The sequence below is a fragment of the Planococcus citri genome, chromosome 5, assembly GCF_950023065.1.
Source record: "Planococcus citri chromosome 5, ihPlaCitr1.1, whole genome shotgun sequence".
NCBI lineage: Eukaryota > Metazoa > Arthropoda > Insecta > Hemiptera > Pseudococcidae > Planococcus > Planococcus citri.
In genome coordinates this window covers 6,931,107-6,943,839 of record NC_088681.1, presented here as the reverse complement: position 1 = coordinate 6,943,839, position 12,733 = coordinate 6,931,107, and the positions used below count along the sequence as shown (strand labels likewise).

At 36.8% G+C, this 12,733-nt stretch overlaps 1 protein-coding gene across 1 annotated transcript; it reads right to left on the bottom strand.

Annotated features, from left to right (window-relative positions):
- Positions 1-4,854: 4,854 nt before the first annotated feature.
- On the bottom strand, positions 4,855-10,342 carry LOC135846996 (neuroendocrine convertase 1-like). The gene is made up of 9 exons (XM_065366372.1): positions 10,232-10,342; positions 10,051-10,149; positions 9,816-9,965; positions 9,557-9,715; positions 9,284-9,440; positions 5,638-5,810; positions 5,352-5,561; positions 5,158-5,264; positions 4,855-5,080 (listed from the first exon to the last, which is right to left on the bottom strand). Exons 1-9 carry the CDS (start codon positions 10,340-10,342, stop codon positions 4,855-4,857), a joined length of 1,392 nt encoding a protein of 463 aa, XP_065222444.1.
- Positions 10,343-12,733: the final 2,391 nt, after the last annotated feature.

The following is a 12,733-nucleotide window of genomic DNA, read 5'->3' as shown; positions in this document are numbered from 1 at the left end:
TTACAGAAAGAAAATCAACGAACTATTTATAATCTGAACTTATTCCATTTTTCTACAGATTTTCGTCTGTAAAAAGGAAGAAATAAATTCGTTTCTAGGTACCTACTTGAATAAAATGAGCTAGACTGCTTATTTTACCTATACACCGAGCTGTTAAAATGTTACTAGGTACATAGAATAACTAGATTAAAGTGGCCAAAAAATTTTCATCAAAATTATGACATTTTGATGAGTTTAAAACTGGTTGGCCTCACTCAAGTTGTCATTGTACTCCATATGGGAGGAATGAGTTTGAGTGAATTTCTTCTCAACCTAACTATACTGACGTTTTCGGAATTTTGAACACTTTTGCTATGAGCATAAAAAGATCAAAGTTTTATGCTTTGCTTTTTTGTGGGTAATTTTGCACTTTTCTGCCAAGTTGTCAGATTTTCATCTTCGAACTTGGCAAAAAATAGCAATTTTGCCCTGATTTTAGGTCCGAATTCGTCAGATGGCTAATCTGTTCCATTTGGAACAAAATTAGCCTCGGAAGAATTTTTTTTCTTATTTGTGTTGTATTTTCAGATTTTCGTCATCGTAACTTTCATAGAAATGTCCGAAAATACACCACAAATGTGTTAGTTAGGTCCAGAAACAAGTAAATTGATTTTAAAAATATTTAAACTATTTCGATTCGGACTTGTACTGTTACGAATCGCGAGTCAAATGGTCTTATCTAGAATTTTTTTTTTCTAGTCCCTATTCTAAATTTTTGCACACAAAGGTGTTTGAAAAAATTTGTTCTATTGTTTATATAGACGTTTTTCAAGTTTTTATGTTATTTATGGAAATTTTTAGGTTGCTATTTCTCAAGGTTAGACCCACATGATGGTAGAGTATCCACTTTAGGAGACAAACTTACCAATCGCTCATGGGGAGTACCATGATTCTCTGTGGGTAAAATATCCTTCATGAGAGTCTTATGAGAGTAGCAATTTTTTAGAATTTTAATTTGAGACTTTTCAAAAGTACACAATGAATGAGGTATCACCATTCTATTGTGATTCTCGAGATGACTATCACCCATGAGACTAGTCAGATTTTGCATCTTGCTCATTGGGGGAAGCCCTCTCGATTGGCACAATATAGCTGCGATCCTTTACTCATTACGTGAGACAGAGACTAGCAATTTTTATAAAGCCAAAGTTTTATTTAGATGAAACTTTGGTGATAATTTCGAGATTAATGTTCTCAGAAAATACACAGTAACCAGGGTACCACAATTCTACTGTGATTCTCAAGATAATTGTCTCCCTTGAGGCTAGTCAGGTTTTACACCTTGCTCATGAGGAGTTTTTTCTCAATTGGCACAATATAGCTGCAATACCCTACCCACCATGTAAGTCAGAGATTAATTTTTTACAAAGCCAAAATTTTACGTAGATTTTATTTTGGTTATTGTTTTATGAATGATATTCTTTAGAAACACACAGTGACCAGGGCACCGCGATTCTACCATGATTCTCGAGATAATTATCTCCCTCGAGACTAGTCAGGTTTTACACCTTGCTCAGCAGGGAGTTTTTTCTCGGTTGGCATGATATAGCCGCGGAACCCTACCCACCATGTAGGTCAGTGAGTAGTAACCACTTTCGTTTTTTAAAAGAATTTATTATTTTGACTCGGACTTGTATTTTTACAAATCATGAATCGAAAAGTATTTTAGAATCTTTTCCTGCCCCTATTCGCAATTTATGCACGAAAGAGTGTTTGGAAAAATTCATTTTATGTACATAGAAATATACTACATTATTTTAGCATTGTGTTAGTAAGCATTATGTACTGAAACTTTTCTCACTAAAATATGAGCTATCATTTTACCTAAAGACCTATCTACGAGACTTCGAGGCAAAAAACGTATTTTTAGTGGAGTACAAGAGTTTAAAAAAAATCAAAACGAAAAAAAAAATCAAAAATTTTGGAAGGTTATAATTTAGATTAATTCAAAACGTAATTTTTAGTTTGAATAATGCTCATTTTTCAAGAGCTTTTTGAATTCAAGAAAGTTCAAAAATTAATTTTTTAAGATACAGTGGCCTTTGAGTTCAAAGGTCAAAGGCTTATCATTGAAACGTAATTTTTTAGCTTGAATTATGCTCGTTTTTCGAGCTTTTTGGATTCAAGAAAGGTCAAAATTTAATTTTTGTAAGACACTGTGGCCTTTGAGATTCAAAGGTCAAAGGCTTATCCTTGAAACGTAATTTTTGGCTTGAATTATGCTCGTTTTTCGAGCTTTTTGGATTCAAGAAAGATCAAAATTTAATTTTTGGTAAATTTAAATTTTTTAGTTTATGAGTTTTCGAAGATTTGTGGCATGTATGATTTTTTCTAGAGAGGTTCATCCACGTCAGGCGCCAGACTAAGTGATTAGTCAATTTTGACATGCAACATATCTTGGAAAATCATGTTTTTTCACTCGAATTGTGTTCTTTAGGAGAACCATTTGGAATTCGAGTTTGACAAAATTTGAAAAAATCGAAAAGTTTGAAGATTTTGGAAAAAATTTAGATTTTTAAGGGTGGGTATTTTAGTAAGTCGGACTGAAAATTTTGCAATTTTTGGAAGAATTACGCGGAAGTTAGGCGCCAATATGATAGGGTGAGATCAGGCATGATTGATATAGATGGTTATTATCATAATTCCTACCTACGTGATTGAGTCAAGAAATATTCCCTAAGGTAGTGAATTTACGCCTCGCCAGGTTAGCTCAAAATATCGGAGAGGTTTCAGTCATGCAGCTCATTCTTCACAGAAATAATCTCTAATTACCAATAAAACTCATATTAATTACACTAAAGTGATAATATGTTTATTGTTAATCAGAAATAATGAAATCAAATACATATTAAAATGGGTATAAAGATCAAAGAGTATAGAATAACTATAGAGTTATTTTATAATAGGTACATGCACAAGCTTATACCATACGACACGCGTTAGTTAATTACAGAGGATGGGTAATTAAGTACCCTAGAAATTGCATGCAATTTCGGAAATAGTGGTGAAGTTACTCACCAAGGCTCACATAATGTCCGCTTCTACTGTCTCTTTCAGGGTGGCTCACTAATACTAGGCCGGTCGACAGCAATGTATTACACGAGGTACCTATTCTTCTAGGATAATCATCGATGGCCAGCATAATCGGATGATTTCCGGTGTGAACGCGATTAATTATGTATACGATAATGTAAATCACGAAAACGAGAAACATATTAACCACTAAAAGTGGGCGAAGATTGAATAAAAGGGATGAACGCCCTATAGAGGACTTCATCTACTCGTATCTACATAAGTACACTTTTTGACCAAGAACCACTCTTCGCGACGAGCTTTGTTCAAGTTCAACTTGATTAAAATACATCTAGTTTGGCTCGCGTCCGTGTTGCTCTATTTATACTATTTTTGGGTGCATCGGATGCGTTCTATGCGTTTGCTGCGCGCGATTACGTTATAGCTACGTAGTAGGAGTAGCACAGTAGTAGGAGTTAACACATTACCGAACTTGCAGTTTAAGGGAGTTATTTTATTCATCATCTCTATGGTGATGATTAATTTAATCATCGCTTAGGCGATGAAGGCATATTTCCTCATATCAAATACTTTTGTGGAGGCCTCTGACAATCTCGTCAGTGCTATGCGAGCAGAGAGTGATGTGCAACCATCAGAAAGTACCAGATAGGTAAATATGGAATGAGAATCTCATTGTCACAAACAAAGGTGATGGCCTTTGAGGGAAACAGACAATACGCAGTAAAATTGTTGTAAATGGACTGTCAATAGAACAAGTCAGAAGCTTTAAATATGTACCTGGGGTGCTAGCTATCTTATGAAGGAGAGGTTGACTCACAATTTAAGATCAACAAATTCCTGTGAGTAAGTGGGGTGATAAACCAAGCCATCCGTCCAAGAAAAGTCTGAATCGAAACTCGAATAAGAATCTACATACGCTGGTAAGATCAATGCTGCTGTATTGAAGCAAAACATGGATGATGAGAAAGGATATAAAAAGCAGAGTAACTGCTGTAGAAATGAGATTTATGCGAGCCACTGCACTATATATGAGACGTGATAGGAAGAGGAATGAAGACATCCTGAAGGAGCTAGGAGCAGAACCAATCATTGGACAGGTGAATGATTACAGAAAGAAGTGACGAAGACACGTTGATAGAATGCCTGAGACAAATGCCACAAACGGTCCCCTCCAAAAGTCAAAGAATACACTCCAACTGGCAGGAGGAGCAGAGGAAGACCAAAGAAAAAACTTGATGACACACCAACGAGCAATTTCTTCTACAGTTCCCTAGATGGGCTCAACAGCTCACCAGGTCAAAGTTCAAGGATGATGATTCCAGTCATTTCTGTTAAATTTTTTTCGAGTGATTTCCAGTAAATTTACTCAGTTTGGAACTTTTTTCGATTATTTCAAATAAAATTTTTTGAAGTAAGTAATTTTTAATAATTTTTTTAATGATTTATAGAATAGGTTGGGTATATTTTTTTTTTGAGTGATGATAAATGAAAATTTTTTGTTGAATTTTTCGTGATGATTTTTTAGTGTTAATTTAATTCTAATGAATTTTTTTGGAATGATTTCATATGAATTTAGATTAAACCTTAAACCGTTCAACGATGATTTAATTTGGAACTTTTTTGATTACCTACTTGTTTCAAACGAATTTTTTTTTAGCAATTTTTGATAAATATTTTTGGTGATTTTTTAAATAAATTTTCACTCTTCCAAATTGTCTTGCTGAAAGTTGCGATTCAAGAAACGTTAAATCCTTATTATTTTGTACGGGTACGTCTATGTACTTACTGCAGTGTGTGTTCTTCGATACACATATTCAGAGGAGGACTGGTTCCAGGAAACCGTTTACCCAACGATATGAGCTCGTAGGCGTTTATTAATCCAAATCCGAAATCAAAATTCACGTAAAATCCGGCCGCATTTTTAACCCATCCTCTATTCTTTGCTAAAGGAGCTATTTCACTTGTCCATGCAATTGCGTGTTTCACGTCTCGCCATGTCAAATTGGGGCTAAGAATTTGATTTCATTGTGAGTTGACATTCAATCAACCATTCGATACTTATTGGTGTATAGTTAAAGGATTTACTTGGCTTCCAGTAAAAGTGCTATAATTCCAGATACTACCGGGCATCCTGCTGAAGTACCGTTGAAATTATCATCACACGCGTCAACTGATCCTACTTCGGGGGTAATCTATCGAAATTTAAATTCAAATTTAAAATCTCGTTTCACTAAGTATGGTGATGTGAGAAATTCGATGTGTTTTATTATTTTGTTTACATGAGCGTAGGGATTTCCATTTCCCGAATGGGATACAACCATCACAGATGCGCATCCTTCCGCGTAATCACTAGCTTCTCCATTATGCTTAGCTCCACCTACTGGTATCTTGTGAATGAGTTGAAGTCCTCCTTCTGTAGCACATGTTTGGCCTTCCCTTTTGCCATTGCCGGTTGAAAAAACGTATATTATTCCTTTACCACCTCGACCCTATAGTGAAAATTGTCAACATCTTATAGAAAATATCGTCGAGTTGGGAATCAACTTGTAAATGCGTAAAACTCACATGTTGGATTCCATAATCTACAGCAGTTATGTATTCTTGCCTTTGCCAAATGAAAGCTTTACTCTCAGGGTCACTTGATGACACGGATGCGATGTGGACTTCTTCAGCTTCATAGGCGAGTGCCTCAGCCGTGTGAACTACGCTGGCCTCAGTACCACGAAGGTATTTCTGACCTGTAATGTCCAATTGCCAATCAACATTATACCTGCCATTTGGGCTAGAGTGGTCCTTGACTACATGACAAACCCGAATCTCAAAGCTGTGACCTCTGGTGAAAAAATAATCCATCTTTGAAGAAAAATTTCAAGTTCTAACACCTCTAAAAAGTCTCTTTTGAGTCGAAAGGTATCATTTTGTTGCCAATTTACTGCTTTTTGCTCAAGTTGTCAAAAACTTCTTCATTTGAGAGAAATGATTGAAAATTGTTATTTGGTTGTACAGATATTCAGAGAGCTCACTTTTTTCTTCAAAGTCTCTGTTCAGTGTGTCTAGCAGTCCTTAAACGAATCTCAGTCAAGCACATCCCAAGAGGAGCAAGGAAAGATTACATGGTATGAAACCAAGCCTCATCACACAGTACAACAAATATGTTGATAAATTGAATAAAAATCCATTTGATGGTGATACCATAGAGCTTGGAGATGAACTTACAGCGGAGATAGCTCAGTCAAGGCAGGAGAACTCGCAGGGACTGGTGGAGGATCTCAATTTTGGCAAGGATAGTTGAAGAGCATGGCATCTGCTCAAAAGACTGAATGGAGAAAAAGTCAAACAAGCAGTTTCACTCAGACAACAGCAAACCAGATTGCTCACCAGCTGCTCATAAATGGAAAAACAACACTGGTAGTGTTAAAAGCAAGAAAATTACTTGTAACCATGCAGAGGAAGTGAATAACTTTTTGTCACTGTTCACATACTCCGAGGTCACAGCAGCTATATGTTCAGCCAAAAATTGAAAAGCAGTAGGTTAGTGGAAGCTCGAAACAACGTCGATTCCCCAGAATAATCGCAGTGGCAATAGGCATTCGCCTCACCCTGTAAGGGTACCACAAAAATGCGATTTCCAATGTCCTGTAAAGGACAAGGAACCACGACGACGACGAGGTGTGTATAAAATGTAAGTATGTGGAGCAGATAAAACATTTTGGGCCAGAAAATGTTACCTGGATCCAGGAATTGTACAACACCTGTGTAGAAACATCAAAAATATCTCAATCATGGAGGTAGGCCCACGTCATTGCTATCCAGAAGCCACGCAAAGACCCAGATGACCCTAAAAGTTACTGCCCTATATTGTTACTGAGCTATTTGTATAAAATATTTGAGCAGGTGGTCCTAAATCGAGTAGCTGAGCCTATTGACTAGAACCTACTCAGTCAGCAGGCAAGTTTCAGACCTGGGAAGTCTTGTACTGGTCAGGTTCCGAGTTTAACACAGCTCATAGAGAATGGTTTTGAACAGCACAAGGTCATTAGTGCTGTGTTTGTGGACCTCACTAGTCACTACAGTGTTAGACACAGTGTGTCATCGGATACTTTGGTACAAGACTTATGAACTGACTAGGGACTAAAGATTTACAGAAATCATCATGACACTGCTTAAAGACCGCAGGTTCTATGTGACTTTAGATGGAAAGAATGGCACTTGGAAAAAATCAAAAGAGCGGCTTGCCACAGGGAAGTGTCCTATCACCCATCCTTTTTAATATCTACACCAATGACCAACCAATTGGAGGTCCTGCACGTCGCTTCCTTTATGCAGATGACTTGGCGCTCACAGCATAGTGTGACACATTTGTAGAGGTGGAAAGACACACTGAATCAGGTAATAGAAGAACTCGACATATACTATGAAGCCAACCACCTTAGGCCACTCAATATATTCCATAAAGCCAACCACCTTAGGCCAAATCCATCCAAGATGGAAACCTGTTTGTTCCACCTGTGAAATCCGTGAGGCCAAGAGACAGCTCAACATCCAATGGGGAAACACTGCACTGAATCACAATGACCACCCCAAATATCTAAGAGTGACACTAGATAGATCACTCACCTACCAGCAACATTGTGAAAAAACCAAAATGAAAGTGGTTGCTAGAACAAACTTGATCCGAAAGCTGGTGGTTAGCAGATAGGGAGCTAAACCACAGGTCCTGTGTACATCAGCACTAGCACTATGTTACTCAGTTGCAGAATACACTTGCCCAGCATGGGGACGATCGGCACATGATAAAAAAGTAGATGTGCCCCTGAATGAAGCCTGTCAATTGGTGACAGGATGCCTCAGACAAACTCCACTTACAGCTCTGCATTGCCTCACAGGGATTGCACCACCCGAGGTATGTAGGAAGGTGGCTGCCAGAGCAGAAAAAACTAAAGCAACACACAACCCCATGCGTGGCTACAGCGAATTACCAAAGAGCACACTAAAATCCAGACACCGCTTCCTGAGAACAGTGAATGAAAGTGCTCCTGCTGAAGTTGAACGCTGTCAAATGTGGAACAGAGTATCAGGTAGCAATACTATGAGTGAATAATTGGCCCAAGGCAACCAACTTAAGTACAGCCTCTGGAAAACCCTGAATAGAATTAGAAGCAGAACAACACACTCGAAATCCAACCTACACAGATGGAGATCACAGACACCTTTTCAGGTATCGATTATATGGTGACTTTGACACAGATAAATTGGACCACACAATTGATGACGAGGGGATGAAGTTCCTCGAATGTTGGAACAAGAAGGGAATTTAGATAGTATGGCCTACCCGACAAGAGAAAAAAAAAATAAAAGTCATGAAAAGGTGATGAATTTTAGTAGATGGTTATACATATAAGAATCATGAAAAGTCATGAAAAAATCGTGAATCCTGCTCGAAACACACTTGAAAATTTTTCAAAAAGTCCATAAAATGAAAAATGTGTTCAAGAAATCAGAAATCAGAAAAAACTGAAATACCGTACTCAATTTTTGATCATGTAAAAATCAGAAAGGTCGTGTTTTCTATGTATTCATATACATAAAAGATTTCCTCGCAGTTTCAATTATGTAATTCAATTTTTTGTGGTGGGGAGTGGAAGGGAGTACTTCATGCAGTAAAAATGTGAAAAATCGGTCATAAAAAAGGTAATGATTTTTCGTCAGAGAGTTTTGTTAGACACTCTGCTGTTTTTTGGCAAATCGTTCAAACTCCTGTTTCTTTCTTTTCTAAGACTGTCGAATTTTCAAAAATTCAGAAAAATTATCACTGTCAAGTCTCATTTTTTTTCATCGTTCAGAAGGTTTTTGTAAATTAATCTTTTTTTTGAAAAAAATTGCCAATACGAGATGCTCTTTTTTTGCCGAACTTGAATACCTAACAAATTTTCAATTTTTACCAAAAATTAACATTTTTATAAAAAAACTGCAAAAAATCCCGCTTTGCTGCCAAAAAATTTCCAAAAAGTCTCGCTTTTTTTCAAAATGTTGCAAAGTAAAAAACCTGGCTTTTAGGTCAGTTTTTCCACATCGAATTGTTTTGCTCGAATTTGTCATATTTTTGGTTACTTTTTCATGCGCTTTTGGCTGCTGAAGTTGACCTTTTTTTTGTTTGAAAAAAATTCAGTACGAGTCTTGTACACCCTACACTTTGATTCGAATTAGTTACCTCCGATGGTAGCTTTTGGTGCAATTCCTACTCCGCAAATGCCATTATTCGCTTCGGCTGCAACAATTCCGGCGCACTTGGTTCCATGACTTTCAGTAATATCATCAGAAGTTGGATCGTTGGTCATGGTGAAGTAGTTTTTACTATATTTGGAACTCTGAAGTTGACAAATAAAGTGAACCATTTAATATCGTAGGTACTTCATATGTATGTAGTATGTACCTACTCTTTGATGATTTACTTCGCATTTTTGACACACTAAGTACCACTTACTATTCGGTTCCTCAGGTCTTTATGTTTAGCGTACACGCCATCATCAATTACCAGCACAATTATGCCTTGTCCGGTAACTTTAAATTCGTTCCAAGCTTGCACAATTTTCATATCGTAATTTGATGGTTTTTCACTTCCTGATAAATCTGAACAGCTTCGCTAAAACACGACGAAATACGTAGTAATGAAAAATAAATAATGATTTTGAGTATTCAACTCGAAACTTATCTAATTTTGTTTAAATTTGCAACATTCATACCAAATACCACTGTTGATGGTACAACGGATCGGAGTAAAACTGCGGTCTATTTGTCTCATAAAACTCGTTTGCTGGTCCAGCGCAATAATATTTGTCGGTGTATTCGTGTGAAGCAACTGTTTCCTTGCTGGATGGAGCGAAGTATGTTACCTAAGGATGAATAGAGAAAAATTCGGGGTTAGGCCTATTTCAAGTTTTAGAGTTCGAGAAAGCTGTAAAAAAATGGTAGATTTGCCTCCGTGTATTTAGTCAATCTTATGGAAATGTGTTCTTCTTTTTCTTCTTCTTCGGAATCTTTCAAATTATACATATGGTATAATTTCAATCTGGGTATCTATACAACAATGAAATTAATTGTATTTCAATTCGAGCTCATTTTTATCATTTCATTTGTTCGATAAAAAATGCCAACTCACTTCGTCCAGATTTTGAAAGCCTTCAGTGTCAGCGATTCTTTTCGCCACTTCGAACCCGTCTGGAATATGTAATATCCAAGCTCCGGGAATGATTTTGGTATCATCGTTCATAAAATGAGAGAACGATGATTCGAAAAAAATTAGAAAAAGAATAAATATACTCGTAACGAAGCACTTCATTGTGAAAATATTTTTCTACTGAAATTTCAGCTCGAAAATATCAAGTATTTATATATTTAAAAAAATACCAAACGTTCGTATTTATTTGCGATGGCTCTGCATGTGTCAGAGGTCGTGATTAAAGAGTCTTTTTGAACATATGCTAGTTTGAAATATTGATTTTCTGGTTGGAGAAAATTATGAAACAAGTGTGAAAGTGCAATCAAATTTTTAAATATGTTGGGTTTAACGAATTTACCTTAGATATGTTTGGTTTGAAAAATATATATCGTCAAGGTTAAATGTTCTTAACGAGCATACTGAAATGTGAAGTTGAAATTTTCGCAGTATGCGAGGCATATAATGTTAATGAGGCGAACTGGCACAAGGCACGCTTACCTATATTTGAACATTTTTCACTTCGCAGTAATCATTATATCACGAAAAAAATTCAACACGAGCTATACTTGTCAAATTATTGTCAGTATAACTTTACCATCTGTAAAGGGGAAAAATTACCGTTACAAATTGCTATAAATAAGGTGGAATAGGGGGAAGTTGGGACTTCTGATACGATGCCTAGATGATTGATTGACTAACTCTAGATGATCTATGGGTATAATTATTTCATAATCTTGACCTTAGGTGTGCGGGGGGAGGGGAGGGGAGCGAGACAGGTTGTCTGCCTGACCCTGACCCCATCCACAGAGTCCAAGTGTTGGTTGATTTATGCAGGTATTGTATGTAGGTAGTTACTTCACTAATAGGGCAAAACGCTCTGACGTCACGCAGCGTATAAGTGGTTGCGGATCTTGATTCCCCTTACATTCTGTAGGCTTCAAGCTAGTGATTGTTCTGTCTACTTTGCATTTTGATATGCCAAAACTTTCAAACCACCTCGAGGATCCCATTATTTTATAGCTCTAAATTGTAGAGGATTTTGTTCCTCTTTCCAACGGTATTAAATTTTTTGAAATCCGCAAAAGTCTTCCTTGAGAAAATTCACTTAAGGAGCTGAAAAAGGTAGCCAATTCAACATATTGTTCTGTTCACTTTGCACTTTGAGGCTCAGAACTTCTAAACCATCTCGAGGATCCCATTATTTCATGGCTCTAAATTGTGGAGAAATTTGTCCCCTTTCCAACGGTAATAAATTTTTTGAAATCCTCAAAGGTCTTCCTTGAGGAAATTGACTTAAGGAGCAGCAAAATGCGGCAAAATTCAACACATTGTTCTGTCAGCTTTGCACTTTGAGGTGGCAGAACTTTTAAACCATCTCGAGGACCTCATTATTTTATGGCTCTAAATTGTACTCTCTAAATTTGAAACAGTCAATTTCACTGCTTAGCAGTCACGACATTTTGCCTTTTTAAAGCAGTAGTTTTTTTCACTGTTTTGCAGTAAAAAAAACTACTGCTTTAAAAAGGCAAAATGTCATGACTGCTAAGCAGTGAAATTTGACTGCTTTAAATTTAGAGAGTAGAGAAATTTGTCCCCTTTCCAACGGTATCATCAAATTTTTTGAAATCCGCGAAAGTCTTCTTTGGTGAAATTGACTTAACGAGCTGAAAAATGTAGCCAATTCAACTTATTGTTCTGTACACTTTGAACTTTGAGGCGACAGAACTTTTAAACCATCTTGAGGATCCCATTATTTTATGGCTCTAAATTGTAGAGGATTTTGTCCTCTCTCCAATGGTACTACATTTTTTGAAATCCTCAAAGGCCTTCCTCGAGAAAAGTGACTTGACGAGCTGAAAAGTAGAAGTAAACGGCATTGTTTACAGCTAGACTTGTAAGGTTTAGCCTGCAATTCACAAGGCGCATGTATGCAACCTGAAATGCGCGTTTTGCCCTATAAGCTAGCCATGATATCCTTAGATATAGAAGCTTTTGATCATGCCAGATGGCGTGACATTCTCCAAGTTCTAGACAGAAGAGAAGTTCCTGCATACATCATCAGAATCCTGAAGTCATACTTTGATAAACAATGGGTAGAATATGAGTCAACACATAAGAAGATCACTCCAGGCTGCCCTCAACGGTGCATATTCGAATGTAGGTACCTATTAGTAGTTATCAGTAGAACCATGGGGAGTAAAAACTGTATCTGAATGTCCGTTGCAATATGACCGCGAATGTCCCAAAAAGTGTATCTGAATGTCCGTTTTGGATTTTTGCGCTTACAGGAGTTTCTAAAGTAGGTCTAGGTACATCTGTTGAATATAATGTACCTAGTTCAACAAATTTTTCTTGGCAAATATTTCGCATTAATGAATAATTATGCTAAATTGTAGAAAGGTATCATTCCTGAAACCAGGGAAATATTTTGTTAGGCAGTGT

Bases quoted from the DNA above. Each gene is read 5' to 3' on its own strand.
- LOC135846996 (XM_065366372.1), bottom strand. From the start codon at position 10,342: ATGAACGATGATACCAAAATCATTCCCGGAGCTTGGATATTACATATT. The intron at 9,441-9,556 runs GTAAGTGGTACT...TGTCAACTTCAG, and splicing joins AAGACCTGAGGAACCGAATA to AGTTCCAAATATAGTAAAAA. The intron at 5,265-5,351 runs GTAAACAAAATA...AAATTTCGATAG, and splicing joins ATGGAAATCCCTACGCTCAT to ATTACCCCCGAAGTAGGATC.